The 16846-nt window shown below is 35.8% G+C and overlaps 1 protein-coding gene across 8 annotated transcripts in view; it reads right to left on the reverse strand.

Moving 5' to 3' along the window:
* The window catches only part of AKT3 (AKT serine/threonine kinase 3), a 282616-nt gene that overhangs the window by 68248 nt on the left and 197522 nt on the right, over positions 1 to 16846 (reverse strand). For all 8 annotated transcript variants that reach the window (XM_045165619.1, XM_045165620.1, XM_045165618.1 and 5 more), the window contains 2 exons: positions 16247 to 16312; positions 15722 to 15790 (listed from right to left, as the gene is read on the reverse strand). In XM_045165619.1, coding sequence (XP_045021554.1) covers positions 15722 to 15790; positions 16247 to 16312 — 135 coding nt within the window. The remainder of the gene's footprint in view (positions 1 to 15721; positions 15791 to 16246; positions 16313 to 16846) is intronic.

Consider the following 16846-nt stretch of genomic DNA (forward strand, 5'->3'; position numbering starts at 1 on the left):
CAATGAAACCCAATGAGATGAAAACTCATAATCATGCATGAATACTAAGAACAAAACCAACATAACCAGTCAGATCACAGTAAAACTGCTGAAAAACTAGTGACAAACAGAAAATCTTTAAAAAATTCTGAAGGGGAAAAAACAATACACAGCAAATAGGAGACTTGTCAGAAACTGTATAAGCAGAACAATGGAAAAACATGTTCAAATTGTTAAAAGAAAAAAAAAAAAAATCCCATATCCTAAAATCCCACATCCAGTGAAAATATTTATAAAGTATAAAGGTTAGAGACTTTGTTTTGACCATGACTGAGTAACAGATAACAGTTTATACTCCCTTCTTAAACAATTAGGAAAACATATTAAAAAAAATAAAACAAGGATATCCATACATTAAGTATTATATTTCAAGGTACACTGACCCCTAAGAAAAAGGAAACAAGAAAAAGGAAACAATTAACGGTTGTTCGAGAAACCATATAGAATGCGACACAGGGAGGGGAAATCAAAAAGAACTTGTGGGATCCTTGAATTATGAATAGAGAGTTCAGAGACTGGGGAGACCAAAGTGGCTATAATTCATGAGACAGAGAACCACAGAAAGGAGAGCTCCACAGACCTGCAATGAATTGCCTTGAGTCTTACTAATCAGCACATGTATATAAGGAAAATTCTGAGGTCAGGAAAGAGCCATTGGAAAGAATCAGGTGAAAAAAAAAAAAAAAAATCACAGCTCATAGAGCTAAAAATACTTTTTGTTTTCACCAGGCAAAATGGAAAAACTTCTTAAGAAAGGTGGCACCCAGTGGAGTCCCTGAGCACACTGCCTCTAGTGCGGCAGTGTTAGTGTTAGAGGAAAGGCCACACACATGTGTCAAACTGATTTTTGACAAAGGTGTCAAGATCATTCAATGGGACTTTTCAACAAAAGATGCTGGAATAAGCAGATATCTACAGAAGATTAAAAAAAAAAAAAAAAAAAGAACCTCAATTCTTAGCTTACAGCATTCATAAAAATAAAACAGATCATAAAACTAAAAGTGGTAGGTACAACTATAATAGTTATAAAAGGAAATACAGGAGAAAATATTTGTGATCCAGGACAGACAAAGATTTCTTAATATTTTTTTTAAAAAGACAAACTGATAAACTGGATTTCAAAATTTAAAACTCCTGTTGCTCAAAAATATCACTGAAACAATGAAAAGGCAAGGTACAGTCTACGATTTCCTTAAATGTGACACCGTATGTCTCCTTCATGCCATTTACTAATTACATAGCACAGTAGCTTGTAGCATGCAGTCAGTAAATAGCAATAAATAAATAAAACATTTTATCAATTGAACTGAAATAACTTTCTGACTTTTCTACAATGAATATGCATTATTGTTACTTTCATAATGGGGAAAATCATATAAAGATTTCAATTAAAATACTATTGATTCTTTTAGCATTTTAGGCTTTTGACAATTTTTTGTTGGCAGAAGCTCAGGACAAAGAGGAAGACTATACAAGTACTATATAGTTTTGCATCCTCAGCAACAAGCCTGGTATGTGGGCACATTATATGCTTAATAAATGTACTGCAGAGAATAAAGTTAAATTCAAAAATCCTTTCCAAAGAATTATTTCTAAGAAAAATAAGGCTTAAAGTTTTAAAGGCAAAGTGGTTTTTATTAGAAACATTAAAAATACCACAACTAAATAATCTTGTTTTTGTTTAAAAAAAAAAAATGAACTGTTTGCTCTTCAAGCAAGGAGCACATCTTCAGAAGTTTGCTTTCTTTAGCAATGACTACATGTTTTTTTGTTGTGTTTTGTGCTTAATAATGCTGTGAAAATATAGTAATGCAGATAGACTGTTTTAATGATTTAAATAAACAAGTCAAGATTTCATCACAAACCCAGAATGCTTATCTTGAAAACAAATTACTATATTTTAAAAACTATGCAAAAAACTTTCAAAAAAATAAACAAACATCTAAATTTAAACAATATCCTGAGAATTATCAATGCAATCTAAGACTTTAAACCAAACTATTTTTCTTGCAACTATTTTTAGTCATTCTTTTGTAATGGCAAAATGTTGGTTAATAGAGAAAATAACAAAATATGTTCAATACAAGTCAATAATTTCAATGATTACATTCATTATCATAATATTGATGAGCTCAGGACCTGAATACTCTAAAGACAACTAATTAAATAAGCAACAAGACGTGGTAGTCTGTGCAATACTGCTGATTAACACATCCCGTGAATTTACCAAAAACCTAAGATGAAAAGAATGTCTCAAGCTCACATACAGGACAACTCATCAACAATACTGTCCTAGTCCATTTGGGCTGCCATAACAGGTTACCATCGGAGAAGGCAATGGCACCCCACTCCAGTACTTTGCCTGGAAAATCCCATGGATGGAGGAGCCTGGTAGGTTACAGTCCATGGGATCGCTAAGAGTTGGACATGACTTCACTTTCACTTTTCACTTTCATGCATTGGAGAAGGAAATGGCAACCCACTCCAGTGTTCTTGCCTGGAGAATCCCAGGGACGGTGGAGCCTGGTGGCTGCCATCTATGGGGTCACACAGAGTCGGACACTACTGAAGTGACTTAGCAGCAGCAACAGATTACCATAGACTGGGTGGATTATAAAAGTGAAAGTGAAAGTCGCTCACTATGTCCGACTCTTTGAGACCCCGTGGACTATACTGTCCATGGAATTCTCCAGGCCAGAATACTGGGCCACACAAATTTATTTCTCCTAATTCTGGAGGCTGAGAAATATAAGATCAATGCAATGGCAGATTGAGTGTCTATTTCCTGGTTCATAGATAGCTGTCTTTTCACTGTGTCCTCAGACTTGGGAAGGAGCAACTGAACTCTCTGAGCTGTCCTTTTTTTTTTTTTTAATTTTTTTTTTTAAACTTTACAATATTGTATTGGTTTTACCAAATATCGAAATGAAAATGAATCCGCTACAATATGAAAGAGAAAATGAAAGTTGCTCAGTCGTGTCCAACTCTTTGCAACCCCATGGACTTATAGTCCTTGGAATTCTTCAGGCCAGAATCCTGGAGTGGGTAGCCTTTCCCTTCTCCAGGGGATCTTCCCAACCCAGGGATCAAACCCAGGGTTCCTGCATTGCAGGCGGATTCTTTACTAGCTGAGCCACAAGGAAAGCCCAAGAATACTGAAGTGGGTAGCCTATCCCTTCTCCAGCAGATCTTCCCTACCCAGGCATCAAACCAGGGTCTCCTGCATTGCAAGCAGATTCTTTACCAGCTGAGCTATCAGGGTATCCCTGAGCTGTCCGTTACAAGAGCACTAATTCCATTCATGAGGGTTCCACCTTCATGACCTAATCAGTCCAAAGACTTTGTTTCAAGTGACATCACAATGAGGATTAGATTTTCACTTATGAGTCTGGGAGGGAAAGATTCAGTCAGTAGTAAATACTATACTCACAACTGGAATGGTATTAGCTATACAATAAAACAGTTAAACATGTACTTTTATAGGATCAAATAAAAGTACACCTACATTTAATAGGTAATACATTTGTTTTCTAGATCATGTCTATTCTTTTCATAAGCTAAACTCCATAGTTTCTATGCATTTTGCATAGAAAATTTAATGTAATGTAAATTCATATTTAGTACTTGAAGAGTTTCTTTCAGAAAAGATAGTGATATAGACAAAAATATAAAAATGTCATTTTAATAAATAGTTCAATATTACATTTCTTAAAATATAAATTAAGCCCTTAGGATGCTATAAGAGAACTAAAAGTGATCTAAGGTCAGATGGCTGGACTCTTTAATAGTTATTTGGTTAAAAATTTCCAGCTAAATTACCTCAAGCCCTAAGAAATGCAATGCTAACATAAAAAACAAACAAACAAAAAAATGAAATTCAAGATATTACCAGAATACAGAAGAAAAACCACATGATCATCCCAACAGATACAGAAAAATAATCTGACAAAACTTTACATTCTATCATTAAAAAAAACAAAAACAAACCCTCAGGAAAATAGGAATAAAAAGGAACTTACTCAACTTGTTAAAGTATTCATAATACTTTAATAAAGTCTTAATAGTGAGGGTATAAACGCATTTGCTTTAAGACCTGGTATAAGGTAAACATGATTGCTTTTACCTTCCTACTTAACACTGTTCTGAAGGTCTTAGCTTAGTAAGACAAGAAAAAGAGAAAAAACCTGAGGTTGAAAAAAGAGGAAGTAAAACTGTCTTTGTTTCCATATGATGTGATTATCCACAAAGAGAATCTCAACATATTTATGAACAAACAAATAAACTTTGAGAAAGGATTTAGGATTCAAGGTTATAAGTAAATATCAACTGTATTTCCAAATGCAACAAACAACTCATTTTTGAGACTTCAAACAAATCATTTATAGTGTAAGAGAACACATAAGATAAATAAGGATAAATATAACAAGAAATGCTCAGGTCCTGTTCACGAAAAACTACATAATATTGTTGAAAAATTAAAGAAGATCTAAATAATTGGAATTATATACCATGTTCATGGATCAGAAGACAAGACTGTTAACATGTCAATTCTCCCTAAATTGATCAACAGATTACAATATTAATTAAAGTCCAGGGACGGGGGAGCCTGGTGGGCTGCTGTCTATGGGGTCACACAGAGTCGGACACAACTGAAGTGACTTAGCAGCAGCAGCAGCAGCAGACCTTCATGTAGAAATCAACACTCTACAATTAATATAAAATGTTAAGCAAATACAGTTGCCAAGATAATTTTTAAAAAGGACGAGTAAAATTGGAAGACTCAAAATTGCCTCATTTCAATACTCTAAAGCAAAAGTACTAAAGACAGTGAGATAAAGCATACGGATTGATGGACACAGACCAGAGGTGTCAGGGTAATTCAATGAGAGAAAAATAGTTTTTTCAACAAATACTTTTCAAAAAAATTTTGTTGTTTTAGTTGCTAAGTCTTGTCAGACTCTTTGCGACCCCATGAACTGTAGTCCATCAGGCTCCTCAGGCCACGAAATTTCCCAGGCAAGAATACTGGAGTGGGTTGCCATTTCCTTCTCCAGGGGATCTTCCCCACCCAGGGATCAAACCCATGACTCTTGCATTGGCAGGCAGGTTCTTTACCACTGGGCCACCAGGGAAGCCCACTTTTTTCATTTACTCTATCTGTAGACTTACTCTATTTGTAGACTTATAGAAGTCTTTCAGCACCTAAAGTTCTTGCCAATATGTAACAACAACATACCAAGAAAGTCCAGAACACCTGAGTTGATGCACTAAGTCACCCATCTGCACCAGCAGAAAAGATTAGTCCCTGGAGTCTTTTCTCTTTTGCCACTTTATTGAGAACTATGAAAAAGTTAATCAGGAAAAATATGAGGCAGGCAAGATACCGCTACAAGTAAAAAGAATTTCTAGACTCACTAAACAATAAAACTAAACTGTTTTAAATGAATTTTAACCATGAGAGAAAAACTACAAGTCAACAGCCCCAATTTTTTTTAAAGGGCAGATAGTGAGTACTTTAAATTTTGAGTTTAGGAATAAAACTGTAACAAATATCTGCGGGTCAAGTCATGAGAAATCACTTCATGCTTAAGTATTTCAAATCATGATGCTACTGAATGAAACTGTCTGATTTGTTTATATGTAATTTTATTGGACTTTGCAAAACTGTCCAGAATGTTTATATACTCTTAACTTTAAAAGGACAAAAAAAAAAAAAATCTGTGCTTATCTGTTTATCATATGTCTGAAATCACCCATCCTAATCAGATACAAGCTTATTTACTGGAGAAACTACAAGGTTATATTTTGCCCCACAAGATCTGTTCCTGTTTAACACAGACTTAAAATCACATACTGCCTTAACACAGTCCTATTTTCAACAAATATTTTTTCAATTAAATATCCAGTTGCAAAAAAAATGAACCTTGATTCTTTAATACCATAAGCAAAAATTAACTTGAAGTGGATTACAAACTAAATATAATTCTAAAAACTATTAACATTTCTAGAAGGAACATAGGAGTAAATCTTAACAAAGCTGGGTTAGGAAAAAATGTTTTAAATTAAATCCCATATCTGTAAACTACAAAAGAAAAACACTGATAAATTGTATTTCATCTAATTTAAAAGTTTTGTGCTTCAAAACAGAGGATGAGATGGCTGGATGGCATCACCAACTTGATGGACATGAGTCTGAGTGAACTCCGGGAGTTGGTGATGGACAGGGAGGCCTGGCGTGCTGCGATTCATGGGGTCGGAGTCGGACACGACTGAGCAACTGAGCAACTGAACTGAACTGAACTGAACTGAACTGAGCTGAAGTAAGAAAGCACATCAGTGGTTAGAAGGATAGGAGGTGATGGTGGAAACTGATTGTAAAGGAGTATGAAAGATTTGTTACAATGATAGAACTGTTCTATATCATGATTGTGGTATTGGTAAACAACACATTTGTCAAAACTCACTAATAAAAGTGGTAAATTTTACTGAATATAAATTACATATGAACAATATGACTTCTAAACAATGGATTTAAGCAAAAATAAACACAGGGGAAAAAAATTCCCCACTAAAAAATGAAACGGCAGAACACAGACTAGGAGAAACTATTTGCAAAACATATATGTGATAAAGTACTTGCAAACAATATACAGAAGTCTGACTACTCAATATTAAGAACACAAACAACCCAATCAAAACATGACCAAAGATTTTAACAGATACTTCAATAAAGAAGACACAACATGGCAAATCAGCACAGGAAAGCATGTTCAATACCATTAATAATTCAGGAAATTCAAATTAAAACTGCAAGATGCCATTACACATCCAAAAGAAGAGGTAAGTAAGAAAGACTAACCACGCCAAGTGTGGCAATGATGTTAAATAATATCCGAGAAATGCAAAATGGTACAATTTGGCAGTTTCTTATGAAGTTGAACATACCAAATGACACAGAAATTGTATTCCTAGATATTCACCCAAGGCAACTGAAACTACACTTCCACACAAAGATTTGTACTGGAATATTCACAAGAAATTTTTGTGCAAAAAGTGCAATTACACTGAAATTTCCACCCTGTGCCATAACCACAAGGAAAAAAATTGTGAAAACAGATAAATGCCCAGTCAGCTCCTGAAGCTTCAGCCACTTCATCTGATGTTCTAGATATAAAAATAAGCAACTTAGATGTTGAGCCTAGACAAGTCTTTGGATTATTACTTCACAAGCAGAGATATACTGGTTTATTGAACTTTGGGAATTTAGCATTGAAATATGGGCTTCCCTGGTGGCTCAGATGGCAAAGAATCCGCCTACAATGTGGGAGACCTAGGTTCGATTCCTGGGTTGGGAAGATCCCCTGGAGGAGGCCACAGCAACCTACTCCAGTATTCTTGCCTGGAGAGTTTCATGGATAGAGGAGCCTGGTGGGCTACAGTTCATGGGGTCACAAAGAGTCAGACACGACTGAGCAACTAAACACAGCACAGCAGCCTTGAAATAGAAAATTACATAGTAAAGACATTCCCAAATGTATTTTGCCTTGAACTTTATGTACTAATGTGAATATTATAATGCATCCTTCTTGGCTTGACACTTTGTAGAAAAGCTCTGGGTGAAAACAATACAACTCTGATAAAACCTATGTAATACACTAATAACTAAAATGGTTGGCAAAGAAGTTACTTGTCAGACTTCTGACAATAAAGATATTCGTACATCTGTAAACTTAGTAAAATTTTTAAAATCACTATGAATATGAAATGATACTTTTAATTTAAAAGTCACCCAAATCACACCTCCATAAATTAGTAAGTAGATCTAGAATGCTGACTGCCGGCACTTCTGTCTCATGTGAATTTAAAATGAGATCATTGAAGACAAAACGCCAGCAAGATAATGAGAATCTAAAATAAGTATGAGAGACTCTCAAGATTGGCATGAAACTAGAAGTCATATGCAAAAAATAAAATGAATTTTATCAAAGGACTTACTACAGAGTGTACAATGAGCTAAAATATGGACAAAAATAGTAAACAACTGAAAATGTTAGCTTTATTTGTGCCCAGATATATATAGAATATAGAAGAATGTGAAAAATTTATCAGATGACTAAAATTTCTATGTAATCATTTTCCTTTCCCCACTAATGAATCTCTTATCAATCTCCAGGAGATTGTAGCCTGGAGAAGGATTCATAGAGGTTTGATACATTATAGAGGTTTGTTTTACAGATCTGAAAGAAATAAGGCCATGAGTAAGGATTTTGGTAAAGAGTCCTAAGTAAAGACATTATAAATCAAACTAAACAGTTTTCAGTGTACTCCTCTCCTTGCCTCCCTCCCACGCCCCACCATAGTTTTCTGCTTCTCGTATTAATTTGAGACTCCGGGAGTGGGTGATGGACAGGGAGGCCTGGCGTGCTGTGATTCATGGGGTTGCAAAGAGTCAGACATGACTGAACTGAACTGAACTGAAGTTACAGCTGGTAAAGAACCCATCTGGCAGTGCAGGAGATGCAAGAGTTGTGGGTTCGATCCCTGGGTCAGGAAGATCCCCTGTAGAAGGAAATGGCAACCCACTCCAGTATTCTTGCCTGGAAAAGCCCATGGACAGAGAAGCCTGGTGGGCTATGGCCCATGGGGTTGCAGAGAGTCAGACACGATTGAGTGTGCGTACACACACACACCCACACAAGCTACAAAAAGAGAGTGGCTTGGATATGTTAGCAGCAGTGTGATGGGTCACATTATTAGAGTGTTTTTATAATCAGTTCTCCATGTGCTGATTTACTGTCTACCAAAGGTTGTACTGAACCATCACAACCTTGTTCTACTGAGCTCCAAACCAACCCTTGTATAGTCAAGGTATATACCACTCATCAAGCCATAAAAAAAAGAATTCATGGTACTCTGCTTAGGAACTAGTGAAAGTGAAAGCCGCTCAGTTGTGTCCGACTCTTTGAGACCCCATAACTACATAGTCCATGCAATTCTCTAGGCCAGAATACTTGAGTGGGTAGCCTTTCCCTTCTCTAGGGGATCTTCCCAACCCAGAGATCAAATCCAGGTCTCCTGCTTTGCAGGTAGATTCTTTACCAGCTGAGTCACAAGGGAAGCACAAGAATACTGGAGTGGGTAGCCTATCCCTTCTCCAGCGGAACTAGTAGTAGATGTCAAATCCAATGAATTCAATTGCTATCTTTAAGTTGTGTATCTTCACTCTTACACTCAATATACTTCCCTTAACCTCTAAGGCTTTATATAAAGACAGCTGAACACCAGAGAATTGATGCTTTTGAACTGTGGAGACTGTGGTGTTAGAGAATACTCTTGAGAGTCTCTTGGACTGCAGGGAGATCCAACCAGTCTATCCTCAAGGAAATCAGTCCTGAATATTCACTGGAAAGACTGATGCTGAAGCTGAAACTCTAATACTTCGGCCACCTGATGCAAAGAACCAACTCACTGGAAAGACCCTGATGGTGGGAAAGATTTTAGGTGGGAGGAGAAAGGGACGACAGAGGATGAGATGGTTGGATGGCATCATCGACTCTATGGACATAAGTTTGAGTAAGCTCCAGGAGTTGGTGATGGACAGGAAAGCCTGGCGTGCTGCAGTCCCAGTCCATGGAATTGCAAAGAGTCAGACACGACTGAGCAACTGAACTGAACTGAACTGAACTTCTAAGACTTCTCTTGTCTGGCTGCTTCTACCCAGTATCCTCCTTAGGCTTCTCTTATCGCCAATCTGTCCAATGTTGGTATCTTCAGGCACCATTCTTAGCCATTGATCTTTTGAACTACACACTATTCTCATACTGGACATCTTCCCTTCCTTGGTTTCAGCATTGCTGCTGAACTCTATTTGTATCTCTAACCTAACTCTCCCACCTCCTTCAGATTCCCTTGAGGTACCTCACATACAGGATGATCAACTCAGAAATAATTCCTTTTACTATTCCCTGATTTTACAAATAACCCAGTACCCATACAAATTCTCCAAGTAGCAAACAGGAAACTGTGTGATGTTTTCCCTTCTCTCCTTTCAGTCATTAAATCCCATTAATCCTATACCTGAACTGCATTTAGAATTTGATTCCTTCTCACTAATATTGCCTCAGTTAACTACTTATCATTTTTTGAACAGGTTACCTAAACCTTCCACCTGCAGTAGCTTCTAAGCCATTTCTCTGCATCTAGTTTTATCTTTCCCAATACAAGCCTTGTACCATTACCAAAGTCTTCCTTCTAAAACATTTCATACAGAAATTCTTCCATGTTGCTTCACTGCATTCAGGATAAAATCTAAACTACTTGGGAGAGATCTGGCCTAACATGACCCTAACTACCTGGTCGCATTCTTCTGGGTTTTCTCTGCAGGACTCTGTGCGTCACTCATACCATGCTACATCTGGGGAGGGAGAGCAGAGCTTGCATGAACTCCCACATTCTAAACATTCTATTTTCTCTGTGTAGGAATGCTCTCCCTCTCATCCTTACTTATGTAACTTACAGTCACCATTAAGACTTAGCTCAGCCAACTACTTGAAGAAGTGTTTCAGACCATGCCATTCTCCCCCTTCCTTTCTCTTCCTTTTGGACTGATTCAAATCCACATTCTCTGTATCCCACAACAACCAGTGTTTTCATAGCAATAATGACACTGAATATGCATATTTTCTTGTCTGCAAGTAGATACTCATCTTCTCAAGGAAAGTACCGTATTTCCTTTATTTCTACATCCTCTGGTGTCCAACTCATTGTAATTGCTCATTAAATACTTAATAGGCAAATGGATTATACTGGAGTGGGTTCTGAACTTAACATATAAACCATCAAGTAAACCAAAACCAAAACCAAAACCAAAATTCCTTAGGAAGGCATTACACTGAAGACCAATTTGCTGTCTCAACATAGTTAGGCTAGCACAGTTTTTCCTCTAGCACTGAAACGCTAGTTTCTTTGGAGGCCCATCCATACTTACAATCCACTTAATGACAATGTTTTATAAAAACTATGCATTTTTAAGCACTAGAATTTATATCCCATGAAACTCTGAGGATGGCAAGTAGAAACTGATGTGCAGTAGAAGAACAGCAGTTTCTCTCTCATACTGAGATTACTCTGAATATGCTTAGCAAGAGCAATGGCAGAATCACCAGTTTCTTCCTTGCTTCCTTTCCACTCTCTTTTCTTCCCCTCCCTCATCCCTCCTTCATTCCTATCTATGTTATCTGTTGCTAAGCCTATTTCTTTGAATTCATATAAATGATGATGTGAATCCACCGTACTGACACACGTATAAGGATTGTTCACAACCAGTATTTCTCTCATAATCTATTCCCACCAAGATTATGTAGCACTTTAAACAATATTGGCAAATATAGGAACATACAAGCATAGCCACAAGCATGCTAAACTCTTGTGCCATCTATTAGACTGAAAGAAGTTCAAATATTCACAAAAATGTGAAGAAAGTATAAAGAAATGTCTCAGCTGCTGTACTTACATTTCAAAATAAACATTCCAAAATATAGGCTAGAAGAATGCTATGGCTAATTGAAAATCATCAGACAATAAGTATGAACTGAGTGAAAACTCAGCTAGTTACTAATTAACTTCAATGGGTCCACTAAAGAAGCCTATCTCAGAGCAAACACTGGACAGAAGAGATTTGAGGATGCTGCCATTTGGGTGAGTACTAACAATTCACCAAAATAACATAAGTCACCATAAGCATACACTGAGTACAGATTTGCTTCTCAGAAAAACTTAAGAACTGAAATAACCCCATCAAGTTCCAAGAATTAAATAAATAACTATTTGTATGTGTTTATAAAGCACATTTTAAAGTATACTTAAAATGTATAAAATGCATTTAAAAGCATATTTGATAACCTAAAAGAATAAAAAAACTGGGAGATTACACATACAAAACTTTAATTTTTACAAAAATCATGTAAACATAATTATATTTCCATTTTTTATATTTATGGCAATTCTATAGTTACTATATACATGGATGTAAAATTACATTACCATATAAAAGTGTACCTGCTTCAATACATAAAATAATTTAGTTTTTATCTATAAATGAAGTCGCTCAGTTGTGTCCGACTCTTTGCAACCCCATGGAGTGTAGCCTACCAGGCTCCTCTGTCCATGGGATTTTCCAGGCAATAGTACTGTAGTGGATTGCCATTTCCTTCTCCAGCGGATCTTCCCAACCCAGGGATCGAACCCGGGTCTCCCGCATTGTAGACAGACGCTTTATTGTCTGAGCCACCAGGGAAGTCCTTAGTTTTTATCTATAGCACATACCTAAAACAGAAGTTCTGAAATAGGAGAAGAAATGCCAAACAAGAGAAATAGTGTAGGCATTTCAATGAGTAAGAAAACCATCTGGCTAGCTTGAAAATCTGCTTCTGTGTAAGAAAAATTTTTTTAACAATCATCAATTGATTAATTGTCTACGTACTCAAGGTTTAGAACAGAAGCACGAGTGACAACTAGCTCCCTCTACTAAGCTCCAGGCAGCTTCCCTTCATCTCACCATCTAAAACTCTTCCTTCTTTCCTATGAAGTCCCATGGTCCTTAATCTATATACTTCTGATACCAGAGATAATTATCACTTTTACACTTAGTATAAATTTTATACCTTATCTTCCCCACTAGACCATAAACTCTTTTAGAGTAAGAGTTATGCTTAATTCAGATCTGTACGCCCACTTATCTACCAGAGTACTCTGCTCATTCTCAATAAATAAATATTTTATAAATACACAAAAAGATAGGTTCTCCTGAAAATACATTTTCAGCATTTCTTCTAAAGAACCTATGTACCACATTACTTTCTATTTTTCTTCCTACTTCTCAGTAGTTCCTGTTTTACCAGTTTTTAAAAAAATTCATGTATTTGGCTGCTTCAAGTCTCAGTTGGTGCATGTGGGTTTAGTTGCCCCGTGGTATGTGGGATCTTAGTTCCCAAGAAGGAATTGAACCTGTGTCCCTTAATTGGAAGACAGAGTCTTAACCACTGGGCCACCAGGGATGTCCCTAGTTAACCACTTTTGCTAACTTATTTTATCCCTGTTCCTGGAGGGAAACTTTTCATCCATTCACTTATTTGCTCATTCAAAACATCCAGTAAGCGTCAAGTCCCTACTATGTGTCAGGTAGTGTGCTAGGTGCCAGGGTCACACCAGGGGGTAAGTCTTTAGGGAGCTTTGAGCCCAGTAGGAAGGACAGATAAGTAAATAATTATAAAGCAATGCGCTAATTTGTATGATATATACAAGCACATGATACTGTTTAAGAGTACTTCTATAATTTAAGAGTGCTTCTCCAACTTTCTGCCTGCACTTTATCATTTCCCTATATAATATTCCCTCCACTGGTCACCCATCCATCTGCCTACCTCTTTCTTCCTTCAACTTTAATATACACCTTTGATACAAAATACAGAAGATGCCCAAGAATAAAGTGAAAAATAAGACTTCCTCCCCTCTTTTCCCCAGTGATTCAGTTTGCCTTCCTGAAGGTAAGCACTAATGTCCAGTACATAATTCAGAGACAGGCAATGTAGACACAGCCATATACGCACACATATATGGTCTTTAAAAGAGAGTAGCATACTTTATATTCTGTCTGCATCTTGCTTTTCTTATTTCATAACATATCTTAGAAATTGCATTGTCTCAGCCCATATTGGGTGACATCATTCTTTTTAATGAATATAAAGTATTTCACTGCACGAATATCTTAAGTAGATCTCCTGGAAGTGAAATTGCTGGGTCCCAAAATATGTGCATTTTTAATTTTGATAGATACTAACATAGAGACTTCACCAATTTTAATTTCCTATAAAATAGGAAATATTCACCTCCATAACTTAAATTACAACCTTTATGGTAATGGCTCCCAAATCTGTATCCATAGTCTGACCCATATTTATTCTCTGTGGTATTTCTGTGGTATTCTCTGTGGTATCTCTGTGATATATACGTATTTCTTGGAACCTTAGGAAAAAGCTTTTTAAAACCAAATTTATAATTTTACTCTTAACACACTCTTCATAAGTTCACTGCTGCTGCTGCTGCTGCTGCTAAGTCGCTTCAGTCGTGTCCAACCCTGTGCGACCCCAGAGACGGCAGCCCACCAGGCTCCCCCGTCCCTGGGATTCTCCAGGCAAAAACACTGGAGTGGGTTGCCATTTCCTTCTCCAATACATGAAAGTGAAAAGTGAAAGTGAAGTCGCTCAGTCGTGTCCGACTCTTTGTGACCCCATGGACTGCAGCCTAGCAGGCTCCTTCGTCCATGGGATTTTCTAGGCAAGAGTACTGGAGTGGGGTGCCATCGCCTTCTCCGTCATAAGTTCACTATATATATTAATTCTCCGTGATCCCAACCAAATGCTTTTCTACCCACATTCAATTAATGAACTGTTAAGACAGATCAATCTTATATAATTCTATGACACCCATCTTCTTTTTATTTTCTCAAGCAAAATCTGACTGACAAGGGTCCAGTTCAGAATGCCTGGATTACTAAATTCTAACTACTCAACTTGTTCCTCTCTGCTTGCCTACCAGTGATTTTGCTCACATCATCCTCTCTGCCTGAAATATCCTCTCAAATCAGTCCCCCTGTTGGAATTTCATTAAGCCTAACCTAAACACTAGATCCATTCATAACAAATTTTCTTTTATGAATTTATTAACAACACTTAGGTCTTTCACTGTATTCTAATTTATAACACAATTATAAGATAAATCATAAACTCTTAACACAGTTTGATAAACTCACACTGCCAAGGCACTCAGAACGTGTTTACCAAATGAAAGAATGAATTTTTTGCAATGGACTAATTCCTGTAAGTCAGATAATTCAATAGGAGAAAACATGCTACAGAGGATAATTGCTTCTTTCCTTACCTCTTTCCCTTTTTCCTTCCTCTCTTTCCCTCTCCCTCCCTCCCTCCTTCCCTCTCCTTCCTTCTTTTCTTTCAGGTAATAAGACTATTTTAAAGTCTGTGAGATACAGGTCCCTATTTAAGAATTAAATTTCAGAATACTCACTATGTGAAATATTTCCAGTAAACTACATTTTCCCCTTGCATTGTGTTTGATGAAAAATAGGGAAAAGGATAAAGAATAAAGGAAAAGGTGAATATACTACTAAAATGATTGAATTTCTCTTCAAAACTAAAAAATCATCTAAATACAGTCAAGGTTACTCTTAACTACCATGTAGAAGAGAAAACTCAACTGCAATGTACCTATGGCCTATTGTTTAACCAAGTTTAAAATGGGTGAAATAATTTTTTACAAGTTTCACAAAAACTTGCAGAAGAACTATGTAAAGCATTATAAACCCTATATGTCTGGTTTTAAAAATTAAAAACCGTGATTTTAAAAATCACTATCTGTAGTAAAATTTACATTTAAAAAATTTAGAAAAGAGTTGATTATGCTTCCCTATACATAAAGTATTGCTAGTTAAAAAAATAAATGATCATTATATTTCATTAAAAATTATTTGGCTCTCATTTACTAAAATAGTAGAGAGCTATCAAATCTCTATCAAGAAGTAGAGAACTATTACATTATAACTTGTAAATAATTTAGAAAAACAACAATACTACCATGCACATGCAAGTGTTGGTTATACTTGACTCACCTCTCCCCCATTAACATATTCCATCACAAAACACAAACGGTCTTTTGTCTGGAAGGAATATTTCAGGGACTTGAAATGAAAAAGAAAACATGTTATATTATAATCCTACATTTTTACAACAGTATCAAAAATAGAACACTAGAAACAGTAAGTGTGATTGATAAATTGTTCATGTTCCTTAAGAGTCTATTTATTCCTTTAAGAACACTTAAATAAAAATTTATGAGAAATATAAAACAAATTTTGTGAAGATCAGCAATGGGCATTATTTCGGGAAAAATTATAATTATTAGTAAAACAATCCTAACTCTTAAAAGTTTCTTCCTTTTGAAAGTCTATCTGTTGTTCTTAATGTTAAAACACTTCACTGGGACCAGGAACACACAAGAACTTTGCAAATCAAATAAAATGGCATACCTAAATAAATGTTGACTGAAAATGTTATTTTTCATACTTAATTGATATAATAAAACTCCCTTAAATATAAAATGTTATGATTATAACATCTTTCCTCCAGTCACTTACTGTTAAAAAGGGATGTCTAGTGTTCTTTAATACTCTGCTTTCAGTTAAAGTATGCGCCACTTCATCCTATAAAAGAAAAAAGGCAAGTAAACTTTTAATATATGTTCTGAGCACAAATAATATAAAAATTTCACTATTTCTCTAAGACCAGAAGAGATTAAACCCAGACACAGAAAAAGATTTTAAACACATGCTCCTTTATTGCTTAGCTTCTTTTCTACCAAAAAAAAAAAAAAAAAATCAAATGGCTATCATGTATAAACTCAGTCATACTTAATCAAAGTATATCAATAATGATATAATAATAAGCAAAAATTACCAGGGACACAGAAAATGAAATAGTAAGCCTTTCCCCTTGAAGAAAATGTCCTGTAAGTTAACAGCTAGGCATGGAGTAGTTAATATTTCCATGTTTGTATTACATTGTATTCAGGGGGATACAAAGGATATATTTCAGTAAAGATCATAGAATTGGTAAGTCTTCTACCTAAAAGAAAAATAAGTTATTGAAAAGAGGACCATAGTACACATTAAGAGGTTTAATTCTAAATTATACATTTCAGAAACAAAAATAGTATAAAATTGTATATTTTTGTTTTG

This window comes from Bubalus bubalis, chromosome 5 (assembly GCF_019923935.1).
Source record: "Bubalus bubalis isolate 160015118507 breed Murrah chromosome 5, NDDB_SH_1, whole genome shotgun sequence".
Classification (NCBI taxonomy): Eukaryota; Metazoa; Chordata; class Mammalia; order Artiodactyla; family Bovidae; genus Bubalus; species Bubalus bubalis.